This window comes from Rhinocladiella mackenziei, assembly GCF_000835555.1.
Source record: "Rhinocladiella mackenziei CBS 650.93 unplaced genomic scaffold supercont1.4, whole genome shotgun sequence".
Lineage (NCBI taxonomy): Eukaryota > Fungi > Ascomycota > Eurotiomycetes > Chaetothyriales > Herpotrichiellaceae > Rhinocladiella > Rhinocladiella mackenziei.
This window is the reverse complement of record NW_013550601.1, coordinates 3,385,518-3,410,313: the sequence shown is the minus strand read 5'-3', so window position 1 is coordinate 3,410,313 and position 24,796 is coordinate 3,385,518. Positions and strand designations below refer to the sequence as shown.

Here is a 24,796-nt window from a genome sequence, read left to right as displayed (position 1 = left end):
AGGACTACGAGTGGTTACGCGATGCTCAGTCGTCTGAAGGGTCGGAGATAAGCTGCTCCTCTGTGATATTGACGATCTGTTTGTCTGTTCTGATTCCTTCTCGTCCCGTATCCCTCATAATCGTTCGAGGCCGTACACGTACTCAGCTCTGAATCGCTCTCTTTTATCGTCAGCATGCCCTCTTAAATTGACAGACCCACAGCGTCGCCATCATGCTGTGAAAGAGAAGAAAATAGCCAATCATGCAAACTGGCACTCGCCATCTTCTGCTTCTGCCTGGCCACACTGAAGTTTTCCTCATACTCGGCAAAGACGCCGTGGATTTGGCCAACAGATGCTGGTGGATATGAAGCTATGCTACTGCCATTTCGCTCATCTCCATCCTCACTTCCGGAGAGAGTACGAGTGTTGAGGGCTTTTGTCCCCGTGTAGTATATTCCCTCCTCGCTCGCCCCCCTGTATGATTGTCCGTGCTTCGCCAGGGTGTCTGTAGTGTTCCTTCCAACTTCCGTGTCTGACACGGCAAATGTGCCAGACAAAGTTGGGGAGGAGTAGAGTGAGTTGAGTGAGTAGCAGTCAAATCCACGAAATCGGCGAAATCCGCGTTGCTCACAGACGTTGTCTGATTAAGAGAGTGGGAGATTTGCTGAAGGTGTGGTTTCCGAAGGTCGGGGCGTTTGCCCGAGGTTGATACGCGATGAAGGTCGTCATGGCCGCGAAGTAATGAAATATGCGCAAAATAGCTGATAACGATTGAGAAGGATGGAAAGGGGAACGGATTTGACGGTCAAGAGTGAAAAGGATATAGATAGGTGACACTGCTCAACGGCCACCTAGTTGCTAACCTACTCGTTGACCTTTTCATGGGATTGTTGAAGCTGAGAGAATAATGATTGGCTTCGGCATATGACCTTTTGTCTGATTAAGTGAGATAACTCCTTTGAATGGAGGTCATCAGATGGCAACAACAATGAGCCAAGCTCCTATATCTGAAGTGCAAGACTATCGAAGTCTATTTTTGCACATTCGCGGTAGGATCTGCTCTTTAGACCTGGTCAAAGACGAAAGCATCGACGCAGTGGCGTGGTACAGGCCATAGGTGCAGATCCTTTTTAAGAGACGTGCTTGATCATGGTCTGTATCATTCGAACAGGGGTGATGAAAAGTTCTCGTTGCCTTGAGGCTCGTCAACAAGATTCTCCCCGCAGAGCAAAATTGATATCAGGATATCAGGTGCAGAGCGAAGACGGGTCAGAATCTGTTAGTTCAGCAGCGTCCAACATCACGAAAATTGGATTCATCACCAAGCATTTTCCTGGATTGAAAGAAACGAGATGCAAAGGTTGACAGCGCGTAATCGAGCAGGAAGTCGCAACTGATTGTGTAAGGACCGAGGATGGACATGGAAGGATAACCTGACGCACAATTGGTGCGCTCATTCATTGCTCCTGTCCAGATTCTAGTCGATCAAGTCACATTTCCCAAAGCGAAATGCAAACCAAAATGTTCAGAAAACAAAAGCTGTGGGAAACAGATTCAATGCCATCTCATGGATTTACCAAATCTATTCCACGGCAGGCCATGAATCGAATCACCTGCTCTCGGGAAAGAAGTTTGGCACTGCATAATGCTCTTTGCGATACACGGCATGACGCCAATGTATCCCAAAGGCAGAAAGCTATTGCTCTTCGCACACAGACTGATTGGCACTTCATGGAGATGGATGTGACAACTCAAAGTTGGGCGATTGTGAGGAATTCGATACAAGATTGTTTCCATATCCGATTGCGTACTCATAATCGTCCAAATGACCATCCCTGACTTTGAGCGTCATCAAGAGCCGAGCTGTATCCCGTTGGCTCCCAAGTGCCTGGCATGGGATGCTGTCTGGCAGGGGTCTCCTTTCGATCTCCGTTTCTGGCATGTTCGGGAGATGATCGGTGAGATAATCCATGTTTCTGTGGTTCGGAATCTAGGGTGTCTACTCCCTGTTGAGAATCCTTTGCTTGAGCCTTGTTCAAGCGATCATGGTCAGCTAAAGAGGCTTGAGAGCCGGCAACATTCGGATAGCTCTCTTCAAATTTAAATCCGGGCGGTGGTTGGAGATCATCATCGTCACCCGGTAGTTGCGTGTCGACAATATTGTTGCCTATACGCTGGAGAGATTGGCCAATGATCAACTGAACCCACTGATAGAACAAATAGGACGCTGACAGAATTCCCATGACCACCACGATCCAGCTGATATTCACGGCTCGATCACGACCAGTCGTTGACCTTCCGGAAACCCTACTGGTAACGAGTCCTGTGTTTCTGAGATTCCACCACTGAAAAGGGTTGAGAATCATGGTTCTCAAGAAACTGAGTACTCCCATTGAGACCAGACCTTTGACGAAATGCCGGGCCCATCCAGACAAATTATCCTTAGATTCGTTCACATCAACCTCCCGCCAAAAGTCTTCATGACCGACAATAGTCTCGTAGGGATCGGTATAAAGGTTGAGAATGGGGTCGGCCACAAACCCGAGCACGAACATAACGATCAACATGACCAAGATCGTTAGAATTCCTGAGCATGTCTTGCTCCCCAGATACTTCTGAAGGGTGAGTCTGTTGAAATTGAACTGATAACCACATTCATGACATTTCCACAGTGAGCCGGGGCGAACGCCTTCAGTCCTCGACCGTCGTAAACAGAGTTCATGAATGTATCTCATTCCTCCGCGGCAATGACATGGTTTTATCAGTCGGCCGTATTCATCGTCATTCTTGTACTCAACGATCGGTCGTTGGAATGCAGGAGGAACGCCTGGAGGGTACAGAGTGACAGTAGCAGGGACGTCTTCGAGACAGAGACGACAGGTTCTAGTAGGGTAGGTCCAGGAGGGCGGTGCTTCGGCCTGAGTGGCGTTTGGATCAGTGTTTCTTGAGGTATTTCCCGTGGAAGTCATGCTGAACTGGAGAAATCAAATGTGTGATTGCCTAATACTAGCCCCGTCTTCCAGATATACCTCAAGTCGCCAGACTTGAAGTATAGACATGGTCTAGGAGAAGGAAGATTTAGACTGCGGACATTTGGACGGGACAAGGGATCAAACAAAGAGCCAAAGAGTAATAGACTGCCTGTGACGGTCAATTTAGCAAAACAAGAAGTTGCTTGAGTTCAGAGAAGAAATGGGAGCCGCCGAGACACGAGAAGGTCAGCGAGGCATGATGAAAGATGAAGAGAGACTGAACTTCATCCGCAGCCCAGTCTGTCCGAATCCAAAGGTTCCAGGTTGAGGCGGAGAAAATGCCAAGCTGATTATGTAAAAATTTGGCCCCCAATTTATTAAAGAGCGATACTATGGTTTTAAGCGTGATTTTATTCTTTTGAACACCCGGGTGCCCTGCAGGGCTGAAATGCTGAATCTTGCAGATGTCACAGTTATACTCCAGGTATTGCAAACCATAGTCTAAGAAGGCCGGATCATACTTGAAATCTCTTTGGGAGGCGCGTTAAATATGGCAGCTGTATGCGGACCGACTATGTGACTCCTTCACGTGCTAATTCGCTGAGATGAGTTCATATCTAATGCCAACCCCAGCTTTACCTTCGCTAGCCGGATAGATGCGACTCTGAGAGGTCGCCTTGTGCAATTCGAGCGCAATCAAGTCAGTATCTAAGCACTCAACAGGAATCAGTGGAGAAGGAGAGACAGCACAGAGTTTACACAGAGGTCAGGTGCGTTAGATTGGGAGAGAACGACACCGTGCACAGCAGGCCACAACCACCGCCATGGTAGTTCGCATGACGTCGACGTGCTTTAGAGATGCAGACCACTGCCAATGCAGAAACATTTTCTTTTCTTTGTTTGAGTACTAGGCCCGATTAGAACGAGATTGACGGACCTGGTATATAAGCAGAATAAGATTGATTGATTATGCCGCTGCCCGGTCTGGTAGACTGCTGATCTAGGCAGGTTGAGCGAATCGCGCAGCCGACGCGCCATTGACCTGGCAGCCTTGTCGAGAGAATAATATCATCGAATCTGCGCAGTCTCCCAGTCGCTTATCTTCCTCTTTGACATCTCTTTAGAGCTTCTGACCGCCTCATCCTCATAGTCGAGTGATCCAAAACCTCCTCCTGTTCCTCCTACTACCATCACAATGGCGGACCGATATTCATTTTCCCTCACGACTTTCTCCCCCAGGTATGTTTTGGCTTGATGCGCCCAGCTACAATCACTAACATGAGGTAGTGGGAAACTTGTCCAAATAGGTAAACTACCGTCTTTTAAATATTCTCTTTACTCGAAGCTTACGTTGGTTCTTCTCCCAGAATATGCCCTCAACGCAGTCAACCAAGGTGTGACTTCATTAGGCATAAAAGGTAACGACAAATCTTGCCTCGCGAGGTTCAGCTCTTCAAGCAAAAACATCGTGCTGATCCAGATGACAAACACAGCAACAAACGGCATCGTGCTTGCAACAGAGAAAAAATCCTCCTCTCCTCTCATCGATCCTCCTTCCTTATCCAAAGTATCTCTCATCACCCCCAACATCGGAATGGTCTACAGTGGCATGGGTCCCGACTACCGAGTCCTCGTCGACAAAGCGCGAAAAGTCTCACATACTAACTACAAGCGTATCTACAACGAATACCCCCCAACCCGGATATTAGTCCAAGATGTGGCGCGGGTGATGCAAGAAGCTACACAGTCCGGCGGTGTAAGGCCGTACGGCGTCAGTCTGCTAATAGCCGGATGGGACGATGGGATTGAACCGGAAACAAAGGAGGCCAAGGAAGGTGAAACCGAAGCAGAGGCAAAACTGGCTAGCAGAAAGACCGGAGGCATTCTGAAAGGTGGACCGAGCTTGTATCAAGTTGATCCCAGCGGCAGTTATTTCCCCTGGAAAGCCACGGCGATTGGCAAGAGTGCGACGAGTGCAAAGACATTCTTGGAGAAGAGATATAATGATTCACTGGAGCTTGAAGTAAGAACGGGATTCGGAACATTTGAACAAGAATTCCAAGCTGACGGTACGGCTTTTAGGACGCCATCCACATTGCCCTGTTAACATTGAAGGAAACCATTGAAGGAGAAATGAACGGTGACACCGTCGAGATTGGAATAGTGGGAGAGCCCGCGAACCACCTGCTGGGTTACGAGGGCGTGGAAGGAGCCGTGGGCCCTCGGTTCCGCAAACTCAGTAAAGAGGAGATTGAAGACTACTTGACGAACCTGTAAACGCAATCAAAGAAGCCAGAAAGGACGGAGAAAGGAGAATTGAATCGTCCCGGTTTTCGTGCGGATTATATTTCTCTTCCAACCGAGCGAGTTTTCGAAAATACCCTGGGACTTTTCTCAATGGAAGGAACCCGAATTGAAGACAGTATCCTTTTGCCTCTCATAACTATGCATGGTCATGGCGCACGGTGGGACAGGAAAGATGGAAAGAAGAAAGGCAGTATTTCTCAGACGGCATATCAAAACACTGGAGGAGCATTCAGGCCACGAAAATCAGGACCTCAATCTACGATCGATCACCTTTTGGCGGCTGGCATGTCTCCTTCATGTGCTGATTTCTCTGTACAGTCCGGGAATCGACTCGAGGAACGAACCATCGTCGGTGGGTTCAAAATTATTTTTCCCTTTCTACAAAATTACCTTCAACTTCAACTCCCTAGCACCATAGTACTTGCAACTCCCATCCACCAAAACCATGTCCAGGCATTCCAAAGATCTCTTCTGTCTTGTCCATAACATATCGCGAAATTCTTCTTCTCCCTCCCATTTCAAAAAATCCAAACTCCATCCTCCAAACTTCCCGCTGCGACCCTTTAGCACACAAGATGAGGTTCTCAGAACCAAGCCCCGACGTCAGGTGGCTGGTGATTCATCTCAATCAATATTTTCGCTGCCAACAGACTATGAACATGTTAGTTTCCTCAACTTGATTGGTGGATTCTGCCGAAGCCTACGCCCTCCGATTACCACCACCATGACGGCAAAAGCTATCTGCAAGAGTACCTGCTCCGGAATGAGCCTTGACAACTTGAAGCTTGTGTCGTGAAATGATTCTTGGAATGAATAGCGGTCATTCACAGCCGGCGAGTCTTCCACAAGAGCACTAGGAAACCTTGATGGTTGGCACGACGATGGTCGGCTATTCTATGGTGGCTGAGATATTTGCCACCGGTGGCGCATTAATACGAGCCAGCCTTGCAAGGCGATTTCTGGCGAGATCCTGATGCCTGATAAAACCTCCCAGCCTCATGTTGTGCTATGGCTATAGTGTGAAGCTTTCTCCCCTCATTGTGAGATATCCAGGAGCATCGACTTGCTAAGCTCGAGAGGTGCACGATCCAGAGCCTTGCCATGAAGGATGGCAGAAGTTGTCGGAATTCTTGGTCTGATTGGGAGCATCGTGAACATCCTTGAGGGTGTCGACAAATCGAAAACGATCATCAAGAAATATGTTCATTCCTCTTCGTCACTGCGGAAGGAGCTAGTTCCCATACTTGGGAAGCTGATGGCTTTTGCTGGAATTTTACGTGGTCTTCAGCTCGAATGTGAGCTGGACGAATCCGACAATGGGCGATTACAAACATTTGAACACATTCGATCTCCCTTGCAGGCGAGTGAGAAAGCGGCTAAGACAATTGTGGCTCGTTTAAACCAGGTAGCGTCCGTTGGTGGTGTTTCTCTCAGCCTTGGTAAGGTCCTGAACAACGAGACCGCAGCCGCCTTGCATGTCCTCGACCAGTCGAAGACTGTACTTGATTTGGCACTCACGGCCGATCAAAGGTTGGTATACTATCCCGCTCCAGTCCAAGTCCAAACTCATCTGACGGAATGAGCAGAACACTACTCAAAGCGATTGAGAGCTATGTTCGGGTTGTGGCCGGGGACTTGCACGACATGCGCGAAGAAAGCAAAATTCAGTACAAGGATTTAAAACAGGATCTGAATTCCATCAGATCCGCTGAAGTCGAAGCCACGCGAACCAAAAAGAAAGCGGACATTCTTTCCTGGATCTCTCAGGTCAACTACAGCAGCAACTATGATGCGGCCTCCCTGCGAACAACCCAAAATGACCAAACTGGCGATTGGTTTCTCAAGAGCCGGGACTTCCAAGATTGGGCGCATAACCCCGGCCGCAGTGGCCTCCTTCTCACTGGAATCTGTGAGTCTTTTCCAGGCTAACCACTGCCCGATATTCAGCTAACTATGAAACTAGCTGGCTCCGGTATGGTCACGCGGAGCGGCAGTCAACAGATGCCTCGCAAAGCGCACGTCAGGCGAGAGATAACCAAGGTGTGTTTGCACCACTACATTCATCAAATACCACGGCCGCCGAAATAGTTCGAGTTCTTGGAACCAATGATTCCAAAAGAGTAGCGGCGAGGGAAAAACGCCATCAAGCGAACATATCGGCCGGCGACGCAGAGGCGTCACCACATATAGCAGAAATTTTCGGTAATACGATCGAGGCTCCAACTTCCCCTCTCTCCATGGCTGAGAATGAGAAAGACCAAAAAGTGATCGTCGCGCTTGAAAGACAATTGATACGACAGATAAAGGGGGCTTGGGAGAAAGACTGGCCAACTATTGAAGAAAGCCTTTTGAGCGTAATGAGATGCACCAGACAGGAAGAGGATGGGGCCAACGGGCTAATAGCCAACCTTTCGAATAAGGAGCGAAATCAGCACCTGAATGAAGGAGGACCCTTCGAGCTTTCGGACGAGGACAGGGATTGGGAAAGGTTGAATGCATTCCAATTGATGAGAAAGATCGCAAGAGAGGAAGCCGAAGCGCCCGTTAAACAAATCAGCGAAAGGGATAAAGGAGGCCCTTTCGAGTTACCATGATCCCATGACTTCGCAACCTAGCGGAATGTCTGTATGCGAGTCAAACCTAGATGTCACTCGCGTGCCCACCGAATTCCAGCAAAAAGAGTGCATGGAACAAGAAAGCGGGCAATGTCCATAATGGCATAAATTTTCATATCCACCAGTGCCCAGGGGCTTAGATTTTGCCAAATCGCTTGAAAATTTGGGTAATCACAGAATTACTTTCTCAACGAGGCTCTGTGCTGTTGCCAACGTTTGAAGTAGCATGATGATTTGCTGCACGGACGTCACTTGACCCACTGCTGAAAAAGTCTTGGTTCTCGGTAATGACGATAGCATACGGAATACCCGCTTAGATGGTCGCAGAAGGGCAGTCAAGATGCCTTGAACAGAAGTGTACGTGAATGTTATGATCCTTCCGCTCAGACGTAATTGAAGTCCTCTCGAGCAACGCTGTACTACCTCACCGTTCTAGGCAGAGGCAAGTAGCAAAACAACGAAAATCTATTGGCAGGACCGGTAGGACTGGCATGACTGAGGAGCCAAGTTCGGGTTGCAGCAGCCTCCTTGCACCTCGCTCCACTCCGCGTACCACCGCCTAGGCATGCCAATGCCCGTCCTCCAAGCCTGATTTTTCGACATCCTCCAACCACGAGCGACCTATCGCCGTTTCCATTACCCTCCCGAGCTGCCTGTCTCCTTGGGGGTTTTGCCAAGAACGCGCAGAACCTGGGCATTTGTCTTCGAAATCTCAATTCCTTCTCCTTCGGGACACCTCGCAGCCTCAACGATGACCATGAGGTGCAGCGATCGGGCCCCCTACGGCTGGGCAAACGCATTAACGACTTGGAAAAATCTAAAACCATGAGTCTTCGACAGATTGCACGCCGCGGTATACTCCCTCGCCAAGCACAAGCCAAGTGCTGGGCACCTTGGCTTTTGGCGGACGAGGAGCAAGATGGAGGGATTTGAGCCCCAGAGTTGAGTTGACAAGAACGGTTGTGGACTTTCTGCGTGTCTCCTTCTTATAATCATGTTGGTATTTCATTGTGTGCTCCCCATGTCACCTCATCTTCATCCTGCTAGAGTTCCTCGATCAGGATCTGTGATCTTCAGACCAGCTCTCCAACTTCTCCCACCCCGGTTATGAGACGACGGCCTCTGAGCGAGCAGTGAGGAGTCCCCTTCGTCCCGCCCTCTACCCTCGTCATGTCCTCGGAATCGGATCCTCCGCCCATGAGCCATTCTGCTGTTTATTATGACCGTCGAGAATATCCTAGCTCAGCACATATGCACTTCAGCTATTCGCCTGTGTCCTCACTACCGCACCCACCGCTTGCCTACGTCAATCCCAGTTCGAGAAGTCCTGTTGTGCCTCATCGGACAGATCCGAATCGAGTCCAGAGTTCGGTATCTAGTGGAGACTCGGGGTCTACGACCGGATCAGACTACCAGAAATACCTTCATCTACAGAACAAACAATACCAGTACAGCTCCCAGGTGGAGAGTGGCACGATGGAAGAGCCGGGTGTGAGAGAGTCATATCACGGGTCACCGTCCGCGAATGGTATTCACAGAAGCAACCATGGCCGGTCAGAAATGATAGAAAACAACTCGACCGTTTTCCGGTATATTCAACAAGAAGCAGTGGAGGAGGAAGAAGAAGAAAAGGAAAATGATCATGCTTTATGGATATTGGTCCGTTATCTAGTCCAGGAAATTTCCAAAGTGTCATGCTAATTTCCATACAGGTGTGGATGTCCTTTCTCGACCCTTTCCACTGTTTATTCAGCGCTATGTTCTCCGTTGTCGCTGTCTTCATCATTATTGTCCTCCTACCACTTCGATTATGTCAGAAACAATGCTCGCCAAGCATCTCTCTGGTGCGCATGATTGCCCCAGTTTTCCGGAACCATCTAGAGATGATATTCGCCAAATCACTGGACCAAGCGCACACATTCGAGTTCAGTCCTTTCTGCCTCGTCCTTATCCACGTGGTGTCACCGATCATCAGTATCGGCAATGCCATTGCTGCGTGGATCGTGGCCGTGTTCTGGATTTTTGCAATCATTATGGGTAATCCGGATGGGACGGAAAAAAGAGACGATGGCCGAGCGACTGTACTCATGCTGCGGGATTGGTGGGAAAAATGTCTGCTTTACGCTATAAGAGAGTAATATGTACGGTTACGCTGTTACGAAGGAATGATCAGATGTGTTTCTCGATTCAATTTGAACGAGGACCATATCTTATTTGCGACCCCACCCTGAGCGAAATGTTCTCTCCTCTGGGGTTCCTCCTCCCCCCCCTCTTTTTTTTGGGCTGTTGGGCGAATATTTACTTTGTACAAGTTGCATATTCACGGCGCAAGGCGGAGATGGAGCACTAAAATGAGCGTTACTACCTATGGATGGATTATCATCACCTCGGTTATGTTGATGAAGGCGTGCCAAGATTTGGTAAAGAGTGGTACCCCCTTTGGATTCCATGTTATCTGCTTCTCTTTCCAGCGAGATTGACTTCAATGGAATTCTTGAGCAGTTAATCCACCAATGAGGTCTCCCCAACTCTACATGTACGCGCGATGCAGACTTTTGGCTGGTTCGCCGAGAGAATCTCAGCCTTGCCTTCCAGACACACCCTTGGGTGCGACTCTAAAGTGTTCTGAGCAGAACGGGATATTGCATACAAAAGGCGAGGACATCCAGATGCCATCTCAGACTTGATGCGAGCCGTCTCGGGTTATGAGTCCTCAAAGTGGATTAGACTTTTGTCGTTCTCAACGCATGAAAGCCGCTCCACCTAGTGGCAAAGACCGAGCCGCGCACAATTTTTTGGTGCTGAGACTCCGCCGCGACTGCCTAGACTCCTGAATCTTTTGGTCGCCCTTGGTACGGAGAACGTCTATTCTCGGCGCTGAACTCCAAGCACTGGCATCTCGGCGCCGAGTTTTCTTACCCGCACATCCCCCTGGAGAAAGATGAGGCATCGGTCATCACAGATCAGACGATGAAGTAATGGAAAGAGTAGTAGCATCCAATTGATTTGCAAGGGTCTCTGGGCCAGCCCTGTAGTCAGGCGGCGCCGCTTTAACACCATCGTCGGGTCTGTGGTTCACGCTCTGCGACCATGTCAGCATGCGTAGAGAATCCACTAAATAATTGAAGTTTTTGCTGGCGAACCAACCTTTGCTGAGACTTCCTAATTAAGAAATTAGGGCTAACCACTTTTGGATATGCAGAGAAAGTCCGCACGAATAGCCAGTTCTTGGCCGCCTGCCGCTTTTAGCGTCGTTACAAGAAGCTCCCTCCTCGTCCTCTCTCCGCCTCAGCCCCTCGCCTCCTGTAGCAGAAACGTGCGCGGCGGAAGAACGTCTGTCAAAGAAAATGCCTCATGGACTATCGACAGCGAGTTTACCTGGCCGCCTATAAGAGATACGTCTCCCGCCGAGCGCTCTAACCTTTGACGCGCTAAAAAGTTGGAAAGTAGGCTTCAGTCTGCCTAGCACTGCGCAAGTTATGCCAGATCGGCTCCCTCCGTCAATATCGAGCGCACACCCAATGATGAGTGTAGGGTCAATGTTGAGGAATTATTTGCTAGTCAACTCTCGATCTTTTGCTATGGCAGTGACAGCAACATCCAATTCTTTCCGGTAGATGATGAGACCTCTGCGGAAGCTAGAGCCTATGACAGGGCTCGATGGGATATGGTCTAGAGCAAGACACTTTGGAGGAGGCTCTAAATCGTCATAATAGACCCAGCCACCGGTATTATCAGGTCTCTCTCACAGCACCGATCCAATGGTTGAAGGCGCCCCCTCCCAATTAGCCGAGCATTCTGACGCATCGAAATGTTGTTGAGCCTAAGAAAGGAGGCTCAACATGCCCGAATGATAACTCTGAGCTTGGGTCGAAAGATCTTGAGATCGAAAGACCGTTGGTCCAATGATCGTTTGCATTTTCCAATTTCTCCATCCAGGCCGTCGAGGCAGGAAACATCCTGAACGCTATCGACTTTAAAGGATAGAGTTTCAATGGCATTGAGAACCCTGGCGCTCACTTGAATCCATTTCTTGGAAGCGATCGTTCTGAAGATTCTCGGCACTTTTGGCGTCGCAAACTGGGCACACTCCTTGGGACGAAAGAGACATTGTCCGAAATAAGTTTCAGTCACGTCTGATAAGGAAAATCGTCCTCTATCATCTCAGGTACCTTGACTAGGACTCGGTGATCGTGCTGAGAATCTCTGATAATGGTCTGGTGTCCCACTCACTGGTGTTTTATAACGAGATGGAGCGTATGAGACTTTGCAAGATCACTCTCATTTCCAGGTTCCTGATTCCTCCTTGCCAATAAGTTATAATTGTGGTTCGTCCTCACCTGCACCTTGCTGCTCTGTACTGTCCGACCTTGGATAATAATTTTATGATTGGAGCGGTCAGAAATTACTGACAGTGTCTTGATCAAAAAGCTGTAGAACTCCGAGGTATCGTAGGCGACGTCTTCCCGTTCACGCTGCAATGATCTGAACTCTCGAGAAGATTGCGAGTGAGTTTCTTTTCCAACTGAGCTTCGGGTCTCGGCAGTTCAGCAAACAGGTTTTGTAAGTGGCCAAAAAAGTAGCAAGCTTCTCTGCCCCAATAACGTTGTCCAATTTGTTCATGTCCATTGGATTCCTGCCGGTCATAAGCAAAGAGTAGGAGTCACTCATAATGCTTACAAATTCTGAAAGTCCAAAGACAGGTTGAGTAGCAGCCAACACGTAAAATGCCCCCCCAACCGCTTCCCCCCAACCATCCGGGGGTTCCGGCGGGAAGGGAGTGAATACCACCGAAATCATTGCATTGGTGTTGTTGAGTCCTAGGCCCTAAGTTTGCAAAGAAATCGGAGATTATTGACACTGCTTGCTGCTTTGAAACAGCAAAGGCTCCTGGTAAAAAGGGGGCACAGCCTGATACGGCGGGCCCCCTGGGGAACTTTGCTGGTTGAATTGGAAGTCCACTGTCACGAATAACCCTCTTTCAGAGGATCATATGGACCGTCTAACAGTCTCAAAGAAGCGTTCCTCAACAGCATTTTACGGGGCTCTTTCCCTTTTTCTCAAATTGCGACATGTTTGCCCTCCAGTGGAGAATACCTAACCATGGCATTGCCCTGAGAAGGTTTGACTTGCTTACGTGATTGCCCGCAGCAATGCTCGTGGGTTGCTCAAGTACAGCGCTCATGGGCAGATTGGATTGATCAACAAATTTAATCATCGCTACTCGCGCCTTTGATTCAACATCAGGTCGACGGCAAAGGTAAGTCTCTGTCATGGACAACGCATTTGACTGGGGGTTCCGCATTCTGCAACTTCAGGTCGGTAAGGGATTGTGCAGCAAACTTGGGCATTCTAGTCGGAGTGCTTTCAGTGCATCAAAAAGGGTCTGCTGAAGAGGCAGGCCACAAGGCTCGGTATTTATGTTTTGAGCAGCCTTTATCCTAGAAATAGGAAAATGATGTCCATTGTGTCACAGGGTTGGCACCAACCTTGGCTGCACGGAAAATGAGGCCGAATGCTGCCCAAGAAACGAGATCGAGCTGATAATAACTTCTCGAGTTTGACGTCCTTTTTTTTCCGGCCCACAGTGTCTCAAAAAGTCATGTTGTAGCACATGTCTGTCTCTCGAAGATCACTTGCGCAGCACAACCATGTTTGGTAGCAGTACGACCACCCAGTCGATGTTTGTGTAACTGGTGCTCGGGTTGACGTAACGTGGCTGTAGGTTGTCTTCTTATACCCATGAGCCATTCAGTCTGTGTTACGTGGGACGCCAGCCTCGTCGAAAGGGCGCTTGATTTAACTCGGGGACAGCAATTGGGGGGTGAAACACATTTGCCGGACTGCACAAATGGCCGATCACGTTTCTCTCTCAGCGGACTGAAAATACTTGTGGATCGGTCATCCAGAACTCGCCAGTTTTCTTGTCATAGCGTGTGTCGTCTTAGATTTCCGATGACAGACTTTGGCATATCCGCGTGGGTGGTACCGGTTTCGGCGTTGTGTCATTTTGGCCCTGTCAAATGTGTTGCAAAGAGTGGCAGACCGTTGTCGGAACTAGATGCTTTCCTATTTTCGCAAGAATGGGAACTCACAACTCTAGTTGTCGAACCTCAGACTCGTAATCAAGCTACGACCCTGATGAAAGCAAATGTCCAAATGAGCTTGACGTGTACATTCCAGCAAGTCCGCAAGGTAAAGCGCTCATTAGGGTGGATTGACGGCGGAAGGGGCTGAGCTGAAGGGGCCTGTGCGTGTTTCAAACGTTGAAGTCAGATCTGTCAATGTTTTGGCTGGATGAATAGACTCGTCGCGTAGAGAAATTTGCAGCGACATGTATTTTTCATCTGCAAAGACTGTAATGTCGATCTTACTAAAAGGAATAATTATCTGGGAAAAAATGTCACCCGCAAGAAAAGCGTGTCACTCACAAAATGACTGGAGATTTAGACTCATTGGGGCACAGGTGGGGCGTTGAATTTATTTCGTGGCTGGAACCACTGGTAGGAGGGCGGTTGCGGCAGTGGCTTGCATATTTACCGGCTAGCCTCCTTGGCTGCTGGGGCACCATTTGATCCGGTTTTTGCAATGGGGGCCTATCTCCTCGCTTCGGGTCCGGTAGGAGCCTTCTGCCAATTTTCGCTTGTTCGTCATAGCTGGTGGCTTTTTTCTTTTCGGCAGACCCCTCGTGGGAAGTCAAGCCCTCCGCATGCAAGGATTGTGTGATTTTCGCGAAATGATGCGTTTTAGCAACCCCAAGAGGATGGATGTGAGTGGTGGATGTGTGATGGAGCGCTCTGTATTGGAAAGGAGGTGTGTCGGTAGTTGCCAAAGAGTGGACATTACTCTGAGTAGTACACATGATAGGTGCATGGGCTTCATAGCAGCGAGCGCAGCACTGTGATCGTATGTCCCAAGTACCTCTACAAACTGTTTTCAGTCCGCTGTCTGACATGAGCAAGTCTATCTGAGGCGGTTCCTGCCAATGCCAAAAAGGCCCAGCGTTAGACCCGCCCAAAGAAAGGCCACTGGAGTCCAGGTTCACCCTCGCTGCTCCTAGGCTCAACCCTGTTGGCGATGGGCCCACATTTCATGACCGCCATAATAAGCTAGCACCTGCTCCGTAGTTCGAGCCTTGGATTCCTACCTAGGCCGGCTCCACACACCCACCACTTTGTTCTGCCACTGCCATGCCAGTGATCCCTGCTCCATTCCACAATCATTCTCCCCGCTCCACTCTGGCGTTCGCCGCCTTGCCAATCGCTCATCGGCGACTGCTGGTTCCTAGCCTGTACAAGTACCTCTGTCAGTCGCCCGTGCTGGGTGCCACGGGCCATCATCCCCTTCTAACTTTCTCCAGCCGAGTGTCAGAAGCCCAGACGAGATCTCAGTAGGTCGCAAAACCCTAAAGACGCTAGTGGTTGTGCTCTTCGTGCGTCCTGAATCCCCCATCTCGTTTCTCTCCCGCGTCCCCGTCACCATTTCTCTCCTCCTTCAGTATCGCCTACAACGCTTTCCTCCTTCGTCATCTTTTCCCAATCCCCCAACCGCTTCACACGGCTTATGTGTGTGTGATCAGACCTTTACATACCCCGTCATCAACTTCTTTACCCTTGTTTTCCTGTCGCTTCGAGTCGTTGCCCCTGCCCTACCAGCCTGATTTGCGGTCATTCGAACAAGCGAGCCATTTCCGTCTCCCGAAAACTGTCTTGTCGGCGTGAATTCATCCTTCGATCGAGCCCTCTTTTCTTGATCTTTCACAAGCTTTCGTTTTCTTTGAAGAGAAGGTACATATAACTGGAAGGGTAGCCCCAAGGCGCCACATCAGGCCGACAAGACAGGACGGTAGAGACTGGGCTCTGAGAGCTCAGTATCAACCTATTAAGCCCTCGCATCCAGAAAAGTCCTAGTTTGTGCGGAGTCCCGTCACTTGCGAATGGCGTTGGTCCCCCATCCATCCCCTCCTGGCGTCCTGGGTATCCAGCATGGCGGACATTTTGGTCAGCTCAATGGAGCAGCACCTGTGGATGCGCACCTGCAACGACAGCGACTGCTAGCTCAATTGAACGAATCCACCTGGCAGAGAATAGGTAAGGGCCTTGGACCCTAACTGAGTGCTGTCTATTGACTAGCGTGATAGGCTCCTTAAATGAGTTGCTTGGAGACCATGAAGGAGCCTTGTTTGCTTATGAACAAGCCCTACGACACAATCAATGGTCGACTCAGACTCTCAATGCAATCTCTTGCATTCTCCGCACAAAAGAGAAATATCCGGAAGCCATGGAGTATCTCAAGAACATACTCAAGGTGGAGCCTGCCAACGGCGAAGCTTGGGGTAACCTAGGTATGCTTGACTCGGTTCACTCAAGGACAGGGTCTCACAACTTACAGGCCATTGCTACTTGATGATGGACAATCTACAAGAAGCGTATACTGCCTACCAGCAGGCTCTATACTATCTGCCTGACCCAAAGGTTTGCCCCCTCGTTTCAGTCTCGTGCAGGTTCATTCTTCTGACAACTGGCCAGGAACCTAAGCTATGGTACGGCATCGGCATTCTTTACGATCGTTATGGTTCTTTGGAACATGCAGAGGAAGCGTTTTCCCAAGTCATGCGCATGCAACCCGACTTTGAAAAGGCCAATGAGATCTACTTCAGACTGGGAATTATTTACAAGCAGCAACAGAAATTCCAACAAAGTCTTGAGGTAGGTCTCATTCTCTCTCACACGTCCTAAATGCTCTAACGCCCGTTTTTAGTGCTTCAAGTACATTGTCAATGACCCACCACGACCATTGAACGAAGAAGACATTTGGTTCCAGATTGGTCATGTCTATGAACAGCAGAAAGATGTATGCTTCTATCCGCCCGGAGCCCTGATACATACTAATTTGCCCTCTGTAGTTTGAAGCTGCAAAATCCGCCTACCGCCGGGTTCTCGAAAGAGACCCGAAACATGCCAAAGTCTTGCAGCAGCTTGGTTGGTTGCATCATCAACAAAGCAATAGCTATGCCAGCCAAGATCAAGCCATCGAATATCTCGAACAATCAGTCAGCTCAGGTACGGATTGCACCCAATACTTGTCAGATTCTCCGTGCGCTGACTCTATCCAAGATAACCAAGATGCTCAGAGCTGGTATCTACTGGGTAGATGCTATATGGCGCAGCAGAAATTCCCCAAAGCGTACGAAGCTTATCAACAAGCCGTGTATCGTGATGGACGGAATCCCACTTTTTGGTGCTCTATTGGTGTGCTGTACTATCAAATTAATCAATATCGAGATGCACTCGACGCATATTCGCGCGCGATTCGATTGAATCCATACATTTCAGAAGTGTGGTACGATCTTGGAACTCTGGTAAGTGCCCCTGCGAGTATTGGTCTATCTTTGAACCCCCATCCTAACAAATGACACAGTACGAGTCATGCAACAATCAAACCTCTGATGCTCTTGATGCGTATGCCCGAGCCGCAGAGCTTGATCCTACAAATACTCACATCAAGGCGCGCCTTGCACTTCTCAGGAGTGGGGCTGCCACTGGACCGAATCAACACAACGCTCCCGTTCCTCAAGATGTTCACCCACAAGCATACCAAAATGGTGTTGGTGTACCCCCTGGACCCCAATGGGGTGCACCTTCGTCTTCTAACCAGCAGTCTCAACAGCCTCCAGTTGATCCGGCAAGGATCAGTGACTGGACAAGAGGTATCGCTGGAATTCAGCAACCTCCCTCACAACCAAATGGCTATGAAGCCCGTGATAGCATGAGAGCTCCTCCTCCACGTGCTCCTAGCCCACGACAAGAAGCTCCTCGCCCGTACGATGCGTCACGTCAAACTCCCGGACGAAAAATGCAGTCGCCGTCACCCAAGATGCAGCCGGCAGTTCCAGGAATGTATCCCCCTGGACCTCAAACATTGCCTCAAATTTCCATGCCAGATCGGGTTCCTACATATGGCGGTGGGGTTCGCCCATCTCCCACCATGAATGGTGCACCCCCACCCCCTACTAATGGCGCTGGATCCGGCACTACCCTCCCGCCTTACGGACGGCCATTCAGCCCCCCTGGTGAGCTGAGACCTCTTCGGGACGAGCGTCCTCAGTCACCAGGATCTGCTTTCAGATCCCAGCCGTTCCAATCCGGCCCTCAATTCCCCAGCATTGCTAACGGCGTGCCTTCCGCAGCACCACCATTGCCTGCAGTAGATGGCCCTCCACGAGATGATCGACCACCATCGGCCATGAAGCGATCCCGTGACTGGGAAGCTGAATCAGGTCCATCCAAGAAGATTGCCAATGATGAGACTCGTGCTCGCCTGGATGAAATAGGCCGTAGAAATAGCCCTCCAGGCCGCCTTCCAACACCAAAGGATCACTTCAGGCGCAGCTCATCCGAGATCCGTCGCGAGAACGAACGACGAGCAAATGAGAACTACCATCCATCTGAAGCAGCACATCATCCTTACAGCATGCCTGCTCAACAAATCCCGTCCATGCAGTCAATATTGGATGCCCCACAAGAGGAACGCAATGAACATGTCGAGCAGGCCGCTCGCAAAGTCGACGTAGACGAGGATTACGACAATAACAGCGAGGATGAAAAGCGGGCGGCGGCGGCTACGAGCAGCCCTCAAGTGGCAGCTCCTCCAACATCAACCCCGAAACCAGAAAATACTGCGTGATTCCAAGACAGCCGTTGGGGGTTCCCTTTGTTTTTATTGCTGGCAAAGTGTGTTGTAAAGGAACGAGCGACTAAATAGGGCCGGCGTTAGGGAAAAGCCAGCCATCATTACACTACTGTTCACCCTACATATGAGTTGAGATATTCTGAGTAAAGAACGACATGACGATTGCATTCTAGATTCTATCAACATGAGTTCGATTTTCCATATGAAACTTGCTTGCCTAGCTTTATTTTGGAAAAGGCATGCATACCCTGACCAGGTGCTTATGAAGGACTGTTTAGTGACTGCATGTGATATTATTTACTGTGTATGGCTATCTTACCGCTGTTGATGGTCAGATTTCTGGAGTTCTTCAGCGATCGTTCTACCCAGATGCCTGTCCCACATACGGTAAAAGCGTACGCCGGTTTAGTCATGTGATCCCAATTGGCCAAGATTTTTCAAGGCTTGGCGGGCCGCACGCTCCCGAGTTTCACCACCGCAGCGAAAAAGTGAATTCCATTGAGAGAACATTTCTTTGAACTCCAGCCTGACAACTTTAGACACTTTCAGTATCCCACATTAAGATGTATGTGTGCATAGTTAGCCAATAACTTCCTCCGCTAATCTCTACTCAGGTCCCACCGAAAGTTCGAGGCGCCGCGACATGGTGAATATCCCACCCTAAATCTTCCTATTGAGAAAAGTTCCACGCTGACCGTTTTCGCAGGCTCGCTGGCTTTCCTTCCTAGAAAGCGAGCTGCAAGGCACCGAGGAAAAGTCAAGAGGTTGGTTATCTAGAAGTCATGACTCGTCTAGAGAGTCGAAGCTGAAACATTTCACAGCTTTCCAAAGGATGACCCCAAGAAACCAGTCCACCTCACTGCCGCCATGGGTTACAAGGCCGGTATGACCACCATCGTCCGAGACCTCGATAGACCTGGTGCGAAAATGCACAAGAAGGAAATCGTTGAAGCGGTCACTGTTATCGAGACGCCTCCGGTCAGTTGACTGACTCCGGCCCTGTTGTGCTGCCCGCTGACTGGAAGTAGATGATCGTCGTTGGCCTTGTTGGCTACATCGAAACCCCCCGTGGCCTCCGATCGCTCACTACCGTCTGGGCTGAACATCTTGGTGACGAATTGAAGCGAAGATTCTACAAGAACTGGTACCGATCAAAGAAGAAGGCTTTCACCAAATACGCAAAGAAGCACTCTGAAAATAAGGGTGCTTCAATCACACGTGAACTTGAGCGCATCAAGAAATACTGCACCGTCGTTCGTGTCCTTGCCCACACCCAGATCCGCCAAACTCCTCTCAAGCAAAAGAAGGCACATTTGATGGAGATTCAGATCAACGGAGGCAGCGTTGCGGATAAGGTTGAGTTTGGCCATGGTCTGTTCGAGAAGCCGGTCGAGATCGATACCATCTTTGAGCAAGATGAGATGATTGACTGTATTGCTGTCACCAAGGGCCACGGATTCCAAGGTGTCACCAGCAGATGGGGTACCAAGAAGCTACCTAGAAAGACTCACAAGGGTTTGCGAAAGGTCGCCTGTATCGGAGCATGGCATCCTTCACACGTCCAATGGACGGTTGCTCGTGCCGGTCAAGATGGCTACCATCACCGTACCTCCGTTAACCACAAGGTCTACCGTATTGGCAAGGGCAAAGACGAGAAGAATGCTGCCACTGAATTCGATGTTGTCAACAAGCAAATTACCCCGTAAGTCCTGGCATGAATTGATAGGGAGAGAAAAAAAATTGCTAACTTTGGTCTAGAATGGGTGGCTTTGTCCGCTATGGTGAGGTCAAGAACGACTTCGTCCTGCTCAAGGGATCCGTCCCAGGGGTCAAGAAGCGAGTCATGACCCTCCGAAAATCTATGTACCCTCACACTTCCCGCAAGGCTCTTGAGAAGGTTGAGCTCAAATGGATTGACACCTCGTCTGAGTTTGGTCATGGTGCTTACCAAACTCCTCAAGAGAAGAGACAGTTTTTGGGTACGCTCAAGAAGGATCTCGTTGCCGCTTCCTAACGGATTGATGTTGCTGGTGGATAGAGATGACAGTGATGCTGGTTTCATGTTCGCCCCTCAAGTGAAACGACCACGACCAAAAATTTTTAGAGATACCATCGTGTCCCATTGTCTCCCTCGATTTTCGAGCGAGTTGATAGCATAGCAATGGCAGCTTGAGGAAGGTTTGAAATTGGAAAAATGAAAATTCAACCACCACTCATCATTCCTTCCTTTCCTCTCTTTGTGCCTTCACTATGTTCCTTTACACGGCATATGAGCGTGCTTTATCGTAGACTCACTATCGTTTATAGGTCTGAAGATGATGTCGCCAGATTGAGCTGGTATGAAAGCCGTGAACCTCGGTTGTCGCTGTTTTACCCATGTAGATCCAATATTGAGCCTTGTCTCTCATTTCTTGCCTGGTGATGTCCTCACTATGCTACAAAAAGGTAAGCCACTGACCTATATGTCTTGAGCAGGTTTTCACCCTTCTTTCTAGGAATGGGTGTGGGAGATGATATGACTAGAAGCCCGACTAACGAGGCGAGGCTAGGGAGCAAGAAGTGACATCATTGATTCCATTAACACGATCCATCATCTTGAGGCTTCAAAGTCAACACATCTTTTTCCAGCACGAACTGTGCATCGACGAATGCTCAAACCTCATCTTCTGACTTCTCTACGCGAGCGAGGTGTTTTCAATACATCGAGACTCTGCAACTCCATCGAGATCACCAAGGATTGCGTCGTGTCATATCATCTGCTACCCGGTTCGTGGAGCAGTCTGCACCTGCTTGCAACCTTGCCATCCATAGGCGTACATTCTCAACCTATTCATTATCATCCCATTAAAGGCCCTCTCCAATCGTCGTCGTTCGAACCCTACAAGAGGTTTGTTTTCCGGCCCAAGCGCCCCTTTCACAACAGCGTAGCCAGCATGTCGGACGACGCCTCATACGCCGCTTTTCTCGACAAAGCCAACGCGGACCCCAAAGCCAGCATCTCCCAGTCGACGTCGACATCGCAATCACGTTCGAAATTCGACCCTACAACCAGCACGTCCTCCTCACTCCCGCCGTCGCTACAATGCCTCCCGGATGTCACATACACGTCGGATACAGACTCACCCTTCGAGCCCGTGCTGCTAAACTACTCGGGCTATAAGCTGCCGAGTGCCGTGGAATTCGCCAAGTGCGTGGCCGGGAAGGCACCAGGCAATGTGGAGGAGTTGAGTGTTGATGATTTTGATCCTCGCGGCGAGTATAAGGAGGTGATTCAACGAGTGGAACAGGCGGGGTCCGGGGACGTGAAGGTGTATAGAGTCGAAGTCAGCAAGACCAGAGCTGAGTACTATATCTTGACGCTGGGAGAGGGGATGTTGATCGGAGTTGTTGTTAAGGCAGTAGAAAGCTGAGAGTTCAGAGTGAAAAAGAAAGCATGAGCGTATGAACGTGGAATTACCAACCGAGTACCTGCAATATATTTCCAGACGGGGACAACTCTTCTAGTCTATACAGAGTCAGGATACCCAACTTCGGATGGTCTTCGCAAATTACCAGATGAATCTGAGTCGATCATGAGATCCTATATTATTTGCACTACCGGAGACATAGTACCTGGGTAATTGCTAACGATTCGAGAGATTGCACCCGGCTGGAAATCCAGATTGAGTATCTCGGGACGGAAGGAAAAACATAATTGAGCAGCGAAAAGATATCTAACTCGGGGAAATTGGTGGTCGGTATACTCCCATCCTTCGGTTTCCCCTCTCGTTTCTTATGAGCCAAACACAACTCCTTCATTCGAAGCCAAGAGCGGATGCCATCTCCCGTGCCTAGATCTTTCACTGCTTCTGTTACGTCAACACGTACAGTCGTTCTAGTCCGAATAAGTCATGTTCTGTCCTGGCCGGAGAAGGGTGTTGGCACCTATTCCGGCCCTGCACCCATGGGTTCTCACTCGACTAGGAACAGCCATGAAATCCCATAGTTTCCTCATTTGAAGAAGAATCACAAAAGGCTAGCACTGAGCTGCCATAAGTGGTTGGAGAAGTAATACATCGATGCGCCCGGGCGAATGAATCTTTCCTGATACAATTACCATGCACCGATTTCGTTCCACGTAGCGCGCACGATTGAGCGAGTTCCGCGAGAAAGAGACTTAGGTCCTTGAGCTCTTTGAGCAGCCAACCTGGGCTGTTTGCATGTCATACCGTTGAAGTGGTCTGGTTGGAAGGTACTCTAGAGCATGGAATGAGGAGCGTCGGTGTTCACAACAGGTGAAAATTAGCTCTTTCCGGCCAAGGTGAAAGTAATTCGGTCTGTGGTCCCGGTAAGATAAAGACTTGCATGCTTAGAAAAGTTGCGATGAAGAAATTCAGGTATGTCAATGGTATTTGACATTGCAACATACTTTCAACGATAAGCAGATTTTCGCACATAAACTTCATTGAGACAGGGCCTCATCAGGATACAGGTGTACACGTGACTCCATCTGGCCACGAGACGCGCAATCGGGTGGAGTGAATATAAGATTGGTAAGAACAAGGGTCCAACGACAGCTCACAATGAGGGAAGGAGGCCTTGAGCGCAGAGTCTGAAGCGACTTGTCGTTCCCGGGCAAGCTCTATGATCTGCATTAGTTGCACCATACGGAGAATTTGATATCCACTTCCATCTGAAGCAGTCTGTAGGAATGAAAAAATGGAGCTGCAAGTGCCACTGGAGGTATAGTGGAGAATCTAGCCCGTCCTTTGAATGTCCGAAGTGCGTCAACTCAAAGACAAAGGGGAATAGGAAATCCAAATTAGCATTTTCCCGGTGCACGACAATCAATAAACATATCAACCCCCAACCACCTCGATCCCCTCTCCTTTTTCATGTCAACCACGAGCCACAGATGTCGACCTAGTGGCTTTGGTGGCGGCGAGCGATTCCTGGAAAGATGTTGGAAATTGTTAAAAGCTGGTAGGCGACTGCTGCAACAAGGGCGGAAAAAAGAAAGTCGGTATCGAAACAATAGTCGCCAATCATGAACATGGATTCGGAGAATGAAGTGATGGAGTGGATCGAAGGGATTTGAGGCCGGGGATCCGTCTCCACAAGAGAGATCAAGTCTTGTCCAACGGAGCCCATTTCTTCTCTGCTCGGTATACCTCCTTGTTGAACAGATCGAAGTCCAGAATGGATCCTCTTAGTATAGGGAACTTTTTGCATGGTATGGGACTGTCATCAGCTTTGTCACCTTTTTTTTTTTTTTGGCGCAATTTAAGAATAGCAAGCCAAGCAGGACGTCAACGGGGATCATGGTGGCGGACAGGCCGAATCACAGGACCAATGACCCGATGCGCTCGCTTGAAACAGTGGAGGCGAAGAAAGGGTTGTCAAGTAATTTTGCGGGATTATCGGTATCCAACAGGCTCCGTTGGTCTGCAGACGATGATTCGATCCCTGCATCGCCACATCCACCCTGTTTGGGTCATTGGCCCTCTTTCCTTGTTCTGCTAATGGGGCTAATATGAGACCGCCGTGCCATTGGGGGGGCATTTGAGGAGGCGCTGCTGTGCTACGGACTCACCACAAGCCCAAACCCAAATGTTACCCGTCAACCCGTTCGGCCGCCGTCTGCGCCTGTATTGCTGTGGGCAACAGTGCCGGTCTGCTTGTCTCTTCCCCGGTCGTCAAGAGGCAAAATCTGGATCTAAATGACCAAATGGAGGCCCTGTGTGTTGCAAGCTGTGACAGGTTCCCGGTAAGAAACGAGGAAATCTTGATTGACTCTCCCCCGTACCAAACGCTCAGGCGTCTTCCTTATCCTCCATATCCATTTTACCCATGTTTGGTTCAAGGTAGAGAGCTATTCCATTCGTTTGCTACACGTCTCCGTCACCTCACGCATTCGACTACTTGCTCCTCCCTCGTGACTTCTTCAATCCCCTTTCACCGGCCAAAGCGCTCTCTTTCCTGCCGGCCAGAAAGGAATCGACTCAGCCTCACGTATTGCCCACGCAGCTACAGCCCGTTTCTCGTCTTACTCTCACCCTCAGCCTCCCGTATTGCGAACTCACGAACCGGACAACTACGAAGCTACGGCCCGTTTCTCTCGTCTCACTCTCACCATCAGCCTCTATTTTTTCCTACCACGGGCCTGCCTAATCTGCATTGTTCAGGCCTTCTCGTCCCCTTTCATACCTTTGGAACCCCCTCCTCCCTCTCGGAGAGAGAGGATCGATC

The 24,796-nt window shown here is 49.5% G+C and overlaps 7 protein-coding genes across 7 annotated transcripts; 6 read left to right on the top strand and 1 right to left on the bottom strand.

The window, feature by feature from the left end:
* Positions 1–1,793: 1,793 nt before the first annotated feature.
* On the bottom strand, positions 1,794–2,951 carry Z518_06345 (uncharacterized protein; the record flags this gene model as incomplete). Its single annotated transcript, XM_013417155.1, has 1 exon — positions 1,794–2,951. The coding sequence occupies one exon, from the start codon at positions 2,949–2,951 to the stop codon at positions 1,794–1,796; it is 1,158 nt and encodes a 385-aa protein (XP_013272609.1).
* Positions 2,952–4,149: 1,198 nt separating this feature from the next.
* Z518_06344 (uncharacterized protein) lies at positions 4,150–5,231 on the top strand (the record flags this gene model as incomplete). The annotated part of the gene is made up of 5 exons (XM_013417154.1): positions 4,150–4,193; positions 4,242–4,261; positions 4,322–4,372; positions 4,448–4,977; positions 5,037–5,231. 5 exons carry the CDS (start codon positions 4,150–4,152, stop codon positions 5,229–5,231), a joined length of 840 nt encoding a protein of 279 aa, XP_013272608.1.
* Positions 5,232–6,369: 1,138 nt separating this feature from the next.
* Positions 6,370–7,385, top strand: Z518_06343 (uncharacterized protein; the record flags this gene model as incomplete). Its single annotated transcript, XM_013417153.1, has 4 exons — positions 6,370–6,791; positions 6,848–7,170; positions 7,225–7,301; positions 7,350–7,385. 4 exons carry the CDS (start codon positions 6,370–6,372, stop codon positions 7,383–7,385), a joined length of 858 nt encoding a protein of 285 aa, XP_013272607.1.
* A 1,661-nt stretch (positions 7,386–9,046) lies between these two features.
* Positions 9,047–10,014, top strand: Z518_06342 (uncharacterized protein; the record flags this gene model as incomplete). Its single annotated transcript, XM_013417152.1, has 2 exons — positions 9,047–9,535; positions 9,589–10,014. 2 exons carry the CDS (start codon positions 9,047–9,049, stop codon positions 10,012–10,014), a joined length of 915 nt encoding a protein of 304 aa, XP_013272606.1.
* Positions 10,015–15,812: 5,798 nt separating this feature from the next.
* Positions 15,813–18,562, top strand: Z518_06341 (uncharacterized protein; the record flags this gene model as incomplete). The annotated part of the gene is made up of 8 exons (XM_013417151.1): positions 15,813–15,966; positions 16,017–16,220; positions 16,268–16,350; positions 16,405–16,584; positions 16,637–16,729; positions 16,782–16,938; positions 16,993–17,237; positions 17,297–18,562. The coding sequence occupies 8 exons, from the start codon at positions 15,813–15,815 to the stop codon at positions 18,560–18,562; spliced, it is 2,382 nt and encodes a 793-aa protein (XP_013272605.1).
* Positions 18,563–18,874: 312 nt separating this feature from the next.
* Positions 18,875–20,582, top strand: Z518_06340 (60S ribosomal protein L3; the record flags this gene model as incomplete). Its single annotated transcript, XM_013417150.1, has 7 exons — positions 18,875–18,963; positions 19,108–19,133; positions 19,183–19,214; positions 19,275–19,336; positions 19,390–19,546; positions 19,597–20,270; positions 20,327–20,582. 7 exons carry the CDS (start codon positions 18,875–18,877, stop codon positions 20,580–20,582), a joined length of 1,296 nt encoding a protein of 431 aa, XP_013272604.1.
* A 919-nt stretch (positions 20,583–21,501) lies between these two features.
* On the top strand, positions 21,502–21,978 carry Z518_06339 (uncharacterized protein; the record flags this gene model as incomplete). Its single annotated transcript, XM_013417149.1, has 1 exon — positions 21,502–21,978. The coding sequence occupies one exon, from the start codon at positions 21,502–21,504 to the stop codon at positions 21,976–21,978; it is 477 nt and encodes a 158-aa protein (XP_013272603.1).
* Positions 21,979–24,796: the final 2,818 nt, after the last annotated feature.